This window comes from Rhinopithecus bieti, unplaced genomic scaffold (genome assembly GCF_001698545.2).
Source record: "Rhinopithecus bieti isolate Rb0 unplaced genomic scaffold, ASM169854v2 scaffold_44592, whole genome shotgun sequence".
NCBI lineage: Eukaryota > Metazoa > Chordata > Mammalia > Primates > Cercopithecidae > Rhinopithecus > Rhinopithecus bieti.
The window spans coordinates 950708-964974 of NW_016818423.1; the positions used below are offsets into that span (position 1 = coordinate 950708).

The following is a 14267-nucleotide window of genomic DNA, read 5'->3' on the forward strand; positions in this document are numbered from 1 at the left end:
AGATTAAGACAAAATGCACAGCAAGCACTTAGTCCACCATTTGGCACACATTGATGACAGATATATCAGCGCTCTTAGTGTTAAACGTGAGCGGAGACCAAGTCCTGGTTTCCGAGGACCTCGGGAAGTTACAGTAACAGCACTGCATTTCTGCTTCCTGACATTTAGCAAGATTTTCTGTGGTTACCGACAAGCTCCCCCGGGGAAGGGGCAGGGGCAGAACAGGGATGCATAGCCGAGGGGTCTACAGAAGGTTGATGCTGTGGCACCGTCACAGGCAGTGACCTCATGTGCAGCCTGGCACAGCACTGCCTTGCAGGGCCTGTCCTTCCAAACTCAGCATGATCCTCAGGCCTGAGCACCATGCTGCCGTTCTGCCATGCTGACAGCCCCTCCTTCCTTGGAGACCCCAGATATATTCTGCTGTGCTCAACGGGACTTAAGCCAGCTGACTCTTTCCCCCTGGGCTGTGCTGTAGGATGTGGGATCTTACCGGGGGACCAGGGTGTCCAGGGGGGCCGGGCTGGCCTGGGAGGCCTGCAAGGCCCCTTTCTCCGGTGGCTCCTCGGTCTCCTTTCAGACCCTAGAGAGTAGGAAGGGGGACAGTGAGAGGGGAGGGAAGCAGGCAAAATGGACCCCCATGTAGACAGAGACAGACACCCCATCCTGTGCCAGGGACTACAGGGAGAGGTGGCACTGCCTGAACTTGCAACAGGACTCTGAGATGACCTCCAGCCCTCTCCAAAGCCCTCTACCACATCCTGGAAGGCAAGATCTTTGGAGGCAGGAGAGGCTGACGCCAGGGAAGTAGGGGATGAGACAAACTGTTCTGCATCCCCACAGCTTGCTCTGAATGGCGCCCACAGCCAAGCAGGGCAAAACTCCTGGGAGGGAGGAAGGAGCGGAGTGTGTTACTCACCACTGCAGAGATCCCAGCTGGTCCTGGCTGGCCTGGAGGCCCTGGTGGCCCCTAAAGAGAGATGAGTCAGTGGGATAGAAACAGGTTCTAACAGTAAGACCCCTGGGAGGCACAGGGCCTGACAGCAGGAGCAAGCTGTAAACTTCAGCAGCTCCATTTCCTCTGGAAACCTTCCTTCGCTCTGGTCTTGCACTTGAGCTTCTGACAAGATTTGCGCCCAGAGCTGAGGCCTGGGGATCCTGGGCACACAGGACCCTCCCTCCAACGCAGGCTGAGTGGAGCATCTGGGGCTGTGCTGAGGGAGATGATCTGAAAGCCATGGCCAGAGGCCAAGTGCAGTGGAGAAAGGCCTGGGGGAGTTACTCCCTGGCCTAGGTGGCTACTGAGACCCCTGCTTCCCTAAAGGCAGCCCACTTCCTGCTGGTCTATGGAGAAGGGAAGACGAGGAGCTGGGGGTCTGTGTAGCAGGCGGTGAGGGGCAGGGGCTTGGCACTGACCCCACCATCCACAGTGACAAGGAGCCAACACTCGCTGGCCAACACTGGGGTGCACAGGACTCCAACACCCAGATAGACCTGGCTGCTGCACTAGGGTGGCGTCTAAAATGCCCTCCTCTAGCTCTGATGCCTACATCCATGCCTCTGCGGTGCAAAAGGTCACCTCCCTGGTCAGAGTGACAACTTCTCTGAACCCCCCGGGCACTTGGGTCTCTCTCAGAGCGCTTCCCTCCACACCCCCAGGGGGAACGTTCCAGAGGCCATAGCCTGTGTTCTATTCATCTCCAGTCTCCTGGGGTGGAAGTGTCCAGCACAGAGACTGCCACATTGCAAGATGACGGGGCCAGACGGACAGAAGTGAGAGGCGGAACCCTGCACCCCCTTGGCCCCAGCCCCACTGAGTCTCCAACGGGGCCACGCTTCTGAGTGCGCCTCCCCCTGTCATCTGCAATGTGAGGGGAACCAGGCTCAATATGGCGTTCCCAATCCAGGGCCTCTGGACCCCTTGAGATGCATAAAATAGTGATGGGGCCTGAGAGTTCTTTTTTTTTGGTCGTGAACTATTTTTAACATTTCCAAGAGCCTCCTGGAAATTATTATGCAGCCAGCCACAACAGGGCTGCAACAAAATGCCAGTATCTTCGCTTTTCTCTGGAGTCCCATCAGCTCAGTGCCGTCACACTGATCAAAGGCACTGCCTGGCAGTCGTCTATGTTAGTGATGAGTAAAGTAGACAGGAAATTCATTATTGCTTGATAAATGTCCTCTCCAAGTCACCTCATCTTGGGAAACACACCACCTATTTACCCAGTTGCCCAAGCCAAATGCAGAAGTCACCCCTGGTTCCTCTCTTTCTGTCACTCTGTCTCCCCGGCCCCAATCCAGCTCATCAGCAAGTCCCCCGAGCCTGGCATGGTGCAGGGGCTCCACGATTATTTGTTGACTGAATGACCTTCATCTGATAAGTGAACTTGAATGTGCCCAGAAAATAAGAAAATAACAAAAAGCCTGGAAACCACAGAAGGAGTGGCCCCAGTGGCCCCGTCTAGCTCCCATGGCTGGGGCAGCCCCTATAGCAAGTTCTCTCAGGTCATGACAGCCTACGCGCCACTACCCACCCCGCCAAAATGCTAATTCTTATGGAGACAGAGACAAAAGTGGTTCAACTCACAACGTGGCCGGGGGGACCAGGTCTTCCCTGGGGTCCCATGGCACCAGGTTCACCCTGCAGGAGCCAGAAAAAGGAAAAAATGACACTGAAACTGACTGGCTTGCACCATGTGGCTGTTGGGTGGGAGGGGGCTGGGCAGAATAGGTGGTAACGCCAGTGGCCAAAGGAGCCAGGCCAATTCCCAGCCTCCAGACCCAAGTCTCCCAGAGAGTTAGGTAGAGAAGGCAGACCCTCAGCCTGAGCAGGCCAGGCCCTGCCTTTTTAGGTTGGTGACCCAGCAACCTCCAGGGAGCAGAACCAGTTACAACCCTTAAGAGGAGGGAGAAAGTTCAAGACATGCAGTGTTGGGTGACACCCCTCCCAGAAGGCTGAGGACAGAAAGCAGCCAATTTGCCAGTGGGCAGGAAGAAGCAGCTGCATCCCAGACTCCTCAGAGTCCAAAGGCAAACTGAAGGCAGCTGTGTGGATCCCTGGTCCTTACCTCTGCGCCAGGCCGGCCAGTGCTGCCAGGAGGACCTGGTTTGCCACAGTCACCCTAGAAGAGAGAGGAGCAGCTGGAGCTCACCAGACCTTCACTTGACATCCCTACCCCAAGTCAACCTCACATCAGAGGGGCCCTGCCACCTGCCCCAGCTTTGGCCAGAGGCCCTCTGATGCCCTCCAGCTGGTAGACAGAGAAACCCTGACCCAGTCTGCTGCCAGACACCGGTGGCCCCAGGAGGCTGATGCTGGGATGGCCTCTCTGCCCAGGATAGGCTGCCATGTCCGCCTGGGGGCAGGCCTTCAGGAAAGCAGACACAACCTGCTTGGCAGAGGTCACCAGCCCTTACCTTAGGTCCTGGGAGGCCAGGATGTCCTGTTTTCCCCTTAAAGCCCTGAAAGAAAAGGCAGGGAGTTCTCATGTCCCTCATGTCAGCTGGGGGCCTCTTCCCACTCCTCCTTCCTCAGTTCAAACCATTCAAACCAATCCAAAGTCATAACACGGTCCATGGAAGATCTGGATTTGAGCTGTTGCAGCCACCCAGGCAGAAGCTGCAACTTCGCAGCTCCCACTCCTTCCTCCAGCTCAACTTACCGGTGGTCCCATGAGTCCAGGGGGGCCAGCAGGACCAGGGTCCCCCTAGGGAAAGAGACAAGGAGGATTGAGACAAGAGTTTTGCTCAGCTTGTATCCAGCTCATACCACTGTCCTCTCCTCTCTCAAGCCCTCCTCAGCTATCCCAGGATGGAGGGAAGAATCCAAACCTGGCTCAGCCTCTGACTGGCTATGGATCCTCAGTGACTTCCAGCCCCTCTCCAGGCCTTCGCTTTCCTTCTTTGGGATATATAAGGGGGCTGACTTTGATGTTCTACCCTGTCCCATGGCCCCAGCCCTTTCAGATTCCCCAGCAAAACCCAAGGAGCTAGGGCTTGCTCAAGTCCTTCCATGTCCACACCCTGATTCTTCCTGAAGCCCAGCCTGGTTTCCTCAGCTGTCTGAGTTTCTGCATACATAGTGCCTTCACCATCCTGCCTTTGGTGAGACCTAGCTCGCCTAACCTGCTTAAGGCCACTAGGAGAACTGGGAGGCCAAGGGGCTGTGATGCCATCAGGGAGCTGGAGTGCAGAGAAAGACAGACCAAGGGAGGGCATGGGTGCCTCCTGACAAAGACGGGGATACTTTGGTTCTTTCCATCAAGGTTACCTTGACTTTGGCTCCCCCGACAAAAAGGAGGGGAAGGGATGCCTGTGCTCCCGGCCCATCATCTCACCCTCAAGCCAGGCTTGCCGTCCTTCCCATCCAGACCATCCAGACCGGCAGGGCCCTGGAAACAGGAAAGAGGCATTTCTGCATGCTGGTGCAGGAGTCCTAGAAGGTGGGAGACCTGGCCCAGCCCCTCAGTTCTCTGCACCCCTCCCCTGACTCCCATCCCAGCACACACACACGTGCACGACACACATGCACCACACACATGCACCACACAGATGCGCACACACCCCACACACCTGCCACGCTAAAAGGGCACACACTCACCTGAATCCCAGGAGGTCCCGGTGGCCCAGGGGAACCAGGCATGCCTGATGGGCCTCGAATCCCTTCGCTGCCCTGGAAACCAGCCCCCCACAACCAATAAAGTCATCAGGGCTTTGCCCCCCATGTGGAGACCAGGCCCTGGGTCAAGGGTCCTGGTGACTGCTAGAATCAGGATAGCTGGCTTCTGGGCCCAGTCTGTCCCTGTCTAACTGCATATGTGCCACTCATCGCCTCACCAGGAGGATCTGTCTTCATCTGCAAAGCATCCCCTTGCCTTGCTGCCCCATGAGGAAGGGACAGGGCATCTTCTCCAGTGCTGACCGAGGGGCTGGCATGGCAGGGGCTCAGTAGCACAGCTTCAATCCACTGGGAATGCTGCCTGTTGCATTCTACTCCTCCATCAGACCCCCTGCCTCCTCCCCACCTACCTCCCTGCCTTTCCCCCGCATCCCAGTAGACATGGGCCAGGGCTGCACAAAGACGTCAACAGTGCACCCAGTGCCATGTGGGCTCTGATCCCCCAAGATGAAAAAGTGGATGCCCCTGTCCTCAAGGAGCTCACATTCCAGTGAGGGTCATGGGCCCAACTCAACCAGGGGCAATACAACAGTCCATGTGTTCTGTGTGGAAAGGAGCTGAGGGAGCCCAGAACGGGGAGCAGTTCCCTCTGGCTGGGGATCAGGGAAAGTGTCACAGAAGTGTCACCAGATGCTAGACTCTGGGATTGGGCAGGTGGAGGAGAAAAGCACATGCCAAAGGGAACCTAAGAGATAGATGAAGATTTGCAAGTGGTCACATGCCTGGCCTGGCCAGGGTGTCTGGGGGAGCCTGTGGGATGGGCCAGCAGGCAGAAGAGGCTGGAAGAGTCATCTTAATGAGTGGGGGCCCTGAACGCTGTGCTAAACTGTATCAAACAGTCAGTGGTTTTTAAGCTGTACTTCTTAGAGTGCTGGGGCTCCTGGGGAGTCTCGAAGCTGGGGTCGTGAAGTGGGGACTGAAGAGGGGACTCCAGGACCCCACCCTTGTCTCAGCCAGGGAACTCCACTTGTGTTTGTTTTGTAGATTGAGGTTTTACATTTGCTTTTATGTGATAAAAGGCTCTGGGACTACAAAATAAAGTCTAAAAACCCCTGCTACAGGCACTGGGGAGCCATTGAAGGTTCAAAGCAGAAGAGTGACGAGAACTGATGCATGGATTGGAGTTTACCAGAAAAGGCGGGGGGAGGCAAGCAGCATAGCAGGGAAGGCTGCTGCATTCTCCCATTGTGGAGAGGGGGGCTGCCCTGGATCAGTGGCTGCAGGGTGGTCAAGGGAAGGAATCCCGCTAGAGAGACTCAGCAAAGGGGAAAAAGAACTTGGGGGGCATTGCAATGCCACCAGCCACCAGGAGGGGTCAGCACAGCCCCAACCAATGTTAGCCCCCACTGGGAGTTGGAGTGAAGAACCACTGGCCAGAGGTTTGGGATTCTCTGCAATGACCAGCCTAAGGAGAGCAGGGGCTGCCACTCAGGTCCTCTGCAGGGAAGGGAAGTGAAGAGAGCTAGCAACCACCACTGTCCCAACCATGGCTGATCAGCATGGGCTCTGGGGAGGTAGTGAGGGTCCCAGGTCCTCCTGGAGCTGGGAAGGAAGTCTCAGCTCTGCTGCTAACACCACTGTGTGCCTCTGAGCTGCCCCAAGCCTTACGGGCGTCAGTTTCCTCACCTGCACAGTGAGACGTTCATGCGTGTGCTCTCAGGGGAAAGAGGATCTCCACAAGGCTGTAGGCTCCTACCTGTCCCTCTGGACCCAGATCCCCCCAACCCCCAGCTCAGAAGTCAATCTTGGGGCTTCTTATACCACCCACTCAGCACATCTAGGGAGCCCAGAGGTTGGGCCGAGACAGGGATGTCAGCCCCAAACCAAGGCAGAGCCATGTCTCCAGCATTTATCAAGCCAAAGTCAAGAACAGCCGGCATAGGAGCTCCCCCAACTGCTGCTCCCCCAATCCTTGCCACCAGGCAGGACACAGGCCACCCCTGCCCTCTCTGGGCCCTTGGGGACAACTGGAGCATGGCTACCCAGGAGGAGCCCATTCCCCTTCCACGTTGGTGTCCTCCTTCAGGACGTGCTTCCCCTTCTCTCAGCTCCTTGCTCGTCCTCCCGCCCAGGAGATGAAGGTGGCCTGGGCTGCCTGTCGCATTCTAGTCCTCCATCAGACCCCTGCCTCCTCCCCACCTACCTCCCTGCCTTCCCCCCAATCCCAGCAGACAACGGCCTGGGCTGAACGGAGGCCGCAGGCATTCTGGGCCAAGCAGACATCCTGAGGAGCCCACTGGTCCGCTGCAGGCCCCGTCAGCCTCCAGTAGTCACTTGGCCCATCCTGGAGGCCTCTCTTCACAGCCTTGATGCAACTGGGTCAGTCTTGGAATTTCCTGAAAGCCTGATGCTAGGGGTGGGACAAGGGCATGGGAGCTGCATGGCTCAGATCTGCGACTTTGGCCAACCCGGGGTCCTGCTCACCTTCTCTGCTTGAGGGCCAGGTGGGCCAGGTGCTCCAACTTTGCCTGGGAATCCAGGGGGACCCTGTATCAACAAAGGGGCAGGCAGGAATGAAAGTGGGGCTGGAGGGGGAGCTCCCCTTCTTTCTTCTTCCTGTGTGTGATGTACTGTTGTTAATGCAATTCATTTTGACTTCCTAGAAGCACCCCCCGGGAGCATTACATCTGCCTGGACTGCCGGGCTGGGGCCCACCCAAGAGGCTGGGCTCTCCAGGTCCTGGTTCCTGGAATCAGGCCTGGCCACCCAGGCCGTTCTCCCCTGCCTCTCCCCTCTTCTCCCCAGGACCATCCTCCCCTAGCCTGGCCTGGTCAGGCCTGCCCCTCCCGATGAGACCACATCAGACAGAGCCGGCTTTGTGTCTTCTTCACTCACCGGTGGGCCCGGAAAGCCTGGCTGGCCTTGAAATCCCTAGGGTGAGAAGCAAGCTACAGTGTACTGTGCCACCCCCTCTCTCCTGCCTGGCTGCCCAGGAGGAAAGAGTGACAGGTAGGGCACCCTCAAACCCACGGGCGTTGCTCTCCCCTCTGCCCACCATGGCTGGCAGGTAAGGCTCTGGGCATGAGGTAGGTCACAAGCCAAGGACAGGTAGGGTGGGGAGACTAGAGCTGGTGATCCTCAGGGACCCAGCCCCTTCTCTGCCTCCCTGCAGCCGGGTCCCAATCGTCACTCACCTGGTCGCCCTTCTCACCCGAGTTCCCTTGGGGTCCTCGCTCTCCTCTGGGACCCTGTCACCCACAGAGAACAATGCAGCCGAAACCTAATCTTCCTGCCCTCAGATCCCAGGACAAGACCAGGACCACGTCTCCCCGTGCCCTCCTTCACTCACCGCTGGGCCTGGAGGGCCTGGGAGGCCTTCAGATCCTGGGGGGCCCTAAGGACACAAAGGAACAGAATCAGTCACTCCTCCTGGGGAGGTGAAGGATGAGGTAGGGGGATGTGACAGGGGACTGCCCAGAACAGAGGCGGCACATGCTGGGAGGCCCCTGAGCTGGCAGGCCCCCTCTGCCTGGTCTGCTCAGGCTTTCCTGCTCTTGCCTGAGCTGCTGAACCAGCCTCCTAACTTGTCCTGCCACCTCCTGGTTCACTCCAAGTCAGCCAGCAAATGGCTGCCCTCTTCTCCTCCAGCACAGCTCTGATTATGTCACTCTCTTGCTCAAACACCTTGTGTGGCTCCCTCTGCCTCTGAGTGGGGCGCACACTTTCCAACAACGCTGGTCTTTGAGGCAGCCTGTGATCTGGCACCAGCCACCCTTTCCCACTTCTCCTCCCTCTCTCCTTCTCATCTTCCGCCTTGCTCAGTCAGACTGCTGTTCTCTGACACACTCTATATCCTCCCACCCCCAGGCCTTTGCACCCTTGGCACAGCTTTCCCTCCTACCTAGAATGCCCCCTTCTCCCCGTTCTAGGTCCCCTGAACTCTTGCCAAATCATTTGATGGCTGGAAGCTGTTCCTGCAGTGCCCCGCCCAGCCTCTCCCTCTGGAATTCCCCAGTACAGACAGCCACAGGGATCCCTCCCTCCTGCTAGTCAGCTCTAAGCTCAAATGCCACCTGCTCAGAGAGGCCTTCCTGCCCCTCCGCTTCGATGGTGCCCAAACACCTCTCCAGCCCCTCCCCCCGTCCCACTTCCTCCAGGAGTCCCAGCCCTCATGGTTCCTAGGCACTTGTTTATTCATCTGGCAGCTGCCTCCCCCATGGCAGGGCAAGAGGGCAACTGCCTGCTCTGTTCACGGAGACATCCTCAGAGGGGAGCCCGGCACCCCGCAGGCCCCTGAGAAATATCTGTTACTGAGTAAATGCCTGATGGGGTTTGCTGAATTCTACCGGGGCCTCACTGAAATTGGTGACTCTGTAAGGCTGCAGTCCCAGTTTGACTGATCCTAGATCTGAGGTTTGTGAGGTTTCTCACCAGATAGACATGGGTTCAAGTCCAGGTTCCACCACTGACTCACTCACTAGCTTCAGGACCCTGGGTGAGTCTCAGCTTTGTCACTCTGGGGGCCCCAGTGTCCTCATCTGGTCACAGCCCAACTCCTGTGCTCAACATGGGGCCTGGCAGGCCTTGACTCTGGAGAGTGGTTCTGGGGAGCCTGGGGGCCACTGGGGGTCTATAGTCCCAGGTCCTCCTTTGCATGAGGCAGAGGAATGCTTCCGCAGCTGCCTCCTGGCCCCCTCCCCTTGGCAGCCCTGCGGGGATTCTCCTCACAGCCTCCACCTCCGCAGGGCCCAGCCTGTGCTGCAGGCTTGGGGGCGGGGGGGGGGGGGCAGCAAGGGTCACAGTCCTCCCCTTCACAGGCTGCTGCCAAGTCTCTAGCCGGAGGCTGTGCGGCTCCACATGCAGCCCTGCACCCGCCCCCGCGCTGCTGGGACTCACCGGCTCTCCTTTCTCTCCGGCTGACCCAGTGTAGCCACGTTCCCCCTTGATGCCCTGACAAGTGGTAAAGAGACAGTGGAATTAGCCCCGCAGAATTAGCCCGTCACGGCGCTAATGCGAGGAGTGGAGACTGCAGCTGGCACCCAGACCAGCTCTTGGGGGATGGCACTGGGAGGACTGCTGGGTGCTCCAAAGCTGCCGTGCCTCCCACCAGCCACCGTGTCCCCCAGGTCCCCATTGGAAAAGGAGGACACACCCACCCAGCAGCTTCTGTGGGGGTGGCACCTCTAAGCTGTCTCTCCAATCTCCCAAACCCCCCACCCCCAGGAGGCAGATCTCAGTTCTTGCCGTGTCTGGGCCTGGCAGAGTGTTCTGAGAGTCAGGCCTGAGCAGAGTGGTGGGACCAAGTCACGCTGCCAAGGGGGCCTACAATGGGGAGAGGGGCTGCATGGACTTTAGGCAAAGGAAGAGGCTGAAATGCCCGTGAATGGGGAGCCCACCAAGGGTTGCCCAGCCTGGCTCTGTCCTGACCACCAGCCCAAGCCTCCGGTACCCAGCACCCACTCCCCAGCAAGGGTCCCCTTACTCACAGGTAGTCCTGGGGGGCCCATGGCACCTGGATAACCTGGTTGCCCTGGAGGACCCTACAAAGAAAGGCAGACATGATGGATAGCCCCTCAACATTTCTCTTCTCCCCTCGCTGGGTAAGAGGGTAGCCAAAGCTAAAACCTCTGGGGCTGCCATTTAGCAGGTGCCAGCCTGCCCCAGCACTGCACACCGGGCCATCTCCCCAAGCCCCAGGTCCCCTTGGTCGTGACCTCCACCACAGACCTGGGCTGGGGATGCGAACCCCAGCCTGGCCCAGACCCTGAGAGCTGAGCCGGAACAGGGATCCCAGAGCAGGCGTGAGGACCAGGGAAGAGGGGGTGGGCAGGGATGCTGAGTGACGAAGGCCGAGGGAGGGGAGCCCTCAGGGACGCTGCTGGAGGACAGGGGCTATGCATGCTTCTGGCAGGGAGTCAGGGCACGTGGAGATCGGCCTCCTTTGCTCCTTGGGGAGTGTGCAAACCTCACACTGAGGGAATCCTGGCAGAAGGGCAGAGAGTCATAAGGAGTCCACCTCCCAGCTTCCACTCAGCAGCCACCCCTCGGAGCCCAAGCTCTGCCTCCCCAGCTCTTCCTCCCTTTCCAGCTTCCCCTTACCGGCTCCCCCTTGTCTCCAGTCAGGCCTGTGAGGCCTCGCTCTCCTTGAAGGCCCTTGGAGAGAAAAATCATGAGAAACTGCAGGAGCGGGCTGTCCCCACCCAGCCCCTGACTCCTTCCCCCTGCCCCACTGCCTTCTGTTCCCACTCCAGGCAAATGTGGAGGCCAAAGTGGCTCTCCTAGTGTCCCTAGCAAGGTGACCCATAAGGGGTGTGCTCCAGCAGGATGAGTGGTAGGGGTGTGAACCCCCACATATGAGTGCCTTTCAGGAGGATACTCTGCAAGACAGGTAACTATAGAGATATGCCCTCCAGTGGGGGTGACTCTGGGAGGGTACCTCTCAGCTGCCCATCACTGGTATGCCCTGCCATGGTAACTGACTGGGGTACACCTTTAGGAAGCTGACAGATCAGATGTGTGCTCATTCTGAGGGGCAACCATCAGGAGAGGTACCCCAGATGGATGCTGCCACCAAAGTGTATCACATCATCAGACACCCAACACTTACCTGTCCAAGTCCCCCACCCCAAGCCAAAAATCATTTTCTTGGAGGGAGGCAGGGGAGAGACACAGGAAGGCTGCCTCCAGAGCAGTCCCTGTCACTTTGTAGGGTGAGAGGGCATGTCACTTTCCACGAGAGCTACAGCCCCCACCCCTAATTCCTTACCCCGGCCTTTGCGGGTGCCACGCCATTAGGGGCATCTTTTGTGCCCCCTTCTCCCTCATCCCCTCAAGAGACGGCGCCCAAACCTTTCCACGACACAAGACAGATGGCTAGACGGACAGATGGCCCCTTCACCCAAGCAAGCAGAAACAGACAAGGCCCGGCCACAGATGAGGAGGTGGGGACAGATGGAACTGTGACGAGGAGGGGCCCTGCTCCCTGAGCCTCCATCACCAGGCCTGGGAGGAGAGGAGCCAGGCCCCAGGAACACGCAACCTGACAAACAGGAGGTTAGTTTCCGTAACCCAGGAGGGAGCAACAGTGAGGCTGGGGGTGATATAAACACACCTGTGACGATGACGAAGGCAGAGCAATTAACGACACCTGGCAGAAGGAGCCGGCCAAGGTGCTGGGCACAGAGGGGCAGGGCCGCACGACACCCAGAAACCCAACTGGCTGGTATCACATGCCCCGCCTTGGAGCAGACTGGGACTGGAGCCAAGGAAGAGGAAGGGAAGAGGAGGCAGCTGAGAGTTTCCTCTAGGACGATGGAAAAGGTGCAGGAAGGGCTGCCTTTAAATCCCTGGGTGCCTCTGGACAGCCCTGCCAAGCAGCAGGGCAGCAAACCTGTGCCAGCCTGCAATGTGAAGCCCTAAAGCTTTGGCATCTCTGCTGGGCTCTGAGCCAGGTGCCTGGCAGGGTCCCAAGAACTACTTTCAGCAAATCTTCAGGCAACACCGAAGGTGGTGAGAAGCAGGAGGCAGAGTGAGAAGGCAGGAGTGGAGGGGCCCCCTAGAGGCACCAGCTTAAGAGGGAGGTTCACAAGCTCAGGAGGACTTGCGGGAGTGCTGCAGGATGGTGGGAGAAATGGAGAACGTGGTAAGAGAGAGAAGAGGAGACAAAGAACGCAGGAGAGGAGGGAGAGGAGAAAACGGAAAGGAGTCAGAGACTGGGAGGATGTCCAAGCTGCTGGGACCTCAGAGAACCTGTGTCGTTAGCTACCGTGCCTGAAGGGGGACAACAAACACGGAGGACGGAGGTGAAGGCACCACAGGAGGGAGACAAGCAAAAGCCACAGAGACCTGGCTGACGGGGGGAGGGGAGGTCGAGCAGCGCTAGGTTCTTACAGGCAATCCGGGGGAGCCAACAGCACCAGGAAAACCTGGGGGGCCCTGGTGGGAGAAACAGGCAGGTCACATCTCGTAGGCACAGTAACCCTGGGACAGCCTGGAGGGCACAGTCTGGGGCTTGGGGGTCATGGGGAGAGGAGGTCATGGGAGTATTTTCAAGGCAGCTGGAAAAGAGACTCCTTGAAAGTCTTAGCTCAAAAGACAACTGTTCCTCCCTTGGCTCTGGGAAGAATGGCTTCTCCGTTGACAGAGATGCGGAACGGCTCCAGAGTCAGAGTGCTTCCTGAGTCTTCCGGAGTCTAACTGAAGACCCGGTTGCAGCAGAAGCCCGTTTCTTTCAGCCTTGCCCACCATGCCTGCCACTCGACCTCCAACTGTCCCCCAAGTGGGGACTCCCTGGCTCTAAGACAACTCCCACCAGCCATTTTCTTCTCCAAAGAAAGCATTTTCAGTTCTTTCAATCTTTCCTAGTCACTTCTATTTTCCTGCCATGTCAACATCACAGAGGACTCCAGAATAGATGCCCTGGTCTGGTTTTTGTAGATTTACCCTAGAGATGGCCCTACAGAGCAATGGAGGACAGCTCCATCTTAGCCCCGAGCCCTTGTGGGGACTGGCATCACAGGGGCATGGAGAGGTCTGGCCAGCAGGCCGCATGCTTCCCTGGCTGGGAGGCTGTGAGCGTGAAGCCTAGGCCCCCTGTTGAAGGCAGCCTGGGGCCACTGTGGAAAGCGCAGCAGGGGGTGGGGACAGGGAAGCAAAGATGTGCTTCTGAGGACCTCCCCTAAGCAGGACCATAGGCAGTGGGCAGAGCAGGGTGGTTCCAGGGCATTTGGTGGTAGGAGAGCACAGTTCCTACAGATGCTCTGCGGAGGGACGGGGAGGGCAGTGGAAGTTCCCTCCTCCTGCCTTGCCCAGCCTTTTGGGGACAAGGCCGCGGGATGGTGTCTGAGCGTAACGACCCCGTTGAGAGCCTCTCAAGCAAGCCAGGGCACCACAGATACTTACAATAGGGCCTGGAGGACCTGGGGAGCCCCTCATGCCAGGTGGACCCTGCAAAGGAAGCCAAGGGAAATGGATGAAAAGGCCCAGGCCCCATAGAGCCCCTGGGGTTCCAGCAGCTTTCCTCCCAGCTTGCCAGGGCCAAGGTCAACAGAGGGCAGCTATTGTCCAAGCAGAACAATCTTTCATTTGGCTCATTCGGTCATCCTACAAACATTTATTGAGCAACTATTATGTACCAGGCATTAATCCAGGGGCTAGGATCACAGCATAAACAAAATAAATAAAAACCTCTGCCTCAAAGCAGTTACATTCTAGGGGAGACATGGACACTAACAAATAGAACAGGAGCTGGCACATAGTTGGTGTTGAGTTGATACCTGTGGAATGTTCCTGAATGAAGTAAATAGGCAGGATGCTGGAGGGTGATTAGTATGATTCAGGCCAAGGGGATTGGAGGCTCTGGGGTTGGTGTGGTGTTCAATTTTAAAGAGGGCGGTCAGGGGAAGTCTGAGAAGGAGACACTTGAGCAGAGCTGAAGGAGTGCAGGAAGGAGCCCCGAAGGGTGTTGCAGGCAGAGGACACAGCTGGGCACTGGGAAGGAAGAGTGTGTCCTACCCTGGGTCCTGTGTATTCCAGAGGAGCCATGTGCCAGGAGAGCAGATGAGCCCAGAGTGGTAAAGGGCATCAGTCACGTGAGGCCTCGGAGGCCCCCAAAAGGTCTCAAAGGCAGATAGGGCCCCAGCCCCCTTAA

General features: G+C 57.9%; 1 protein-coding gene across 1 annotated transcript in view; it reads right to left on the bottom strand.

Moving 5' to 3' along the window:
- COL16A1 (collagen type XVI alpha 1 chain) overlaps positions 1 to 14267 on the bottom strand; it is a 51569-nt gene that overhangs the window by 5551 nt on the left and 31751 nt on the right. The window contains 17 exon segments of the mRNA XM_017857034.1: positions 494 to 583; positions 920 to 970; positions 2588 to 2641; positions 3069 to 3122; positions 3418 to 3462; positions 3663 to 3707; positions 4338 to 4391; positions 4601 to 4672; positions 7103 to 7165; positions 7514 to 7549; positions 7813 to 7866; positions 7968 to 8012; positions 9515 to 9568; positions 10105 to 10158; positions 10718 to 10771; positions 12509 to 12553; positions 13520 to 13564. Coding sequence (XP_017712523.1) covers positions 494 to 583; positions 920 to 970; positions 2588 to 2641; positions 3069 to 3122; positions 3418 to 3462; positions 3663 to 3707; positions 4338 to 4391; positions 4601 to 4672; positions 7103 to 7165; positions 7514 to 7549; positions 7813 to 7866; positions 7968 to 8012; positions 9515 to 9568; positions 10105 to 10158; positions 10718 to 10771; positions 12509 to 12553; positions 13520 to 13564 — 915 coding nt within the window.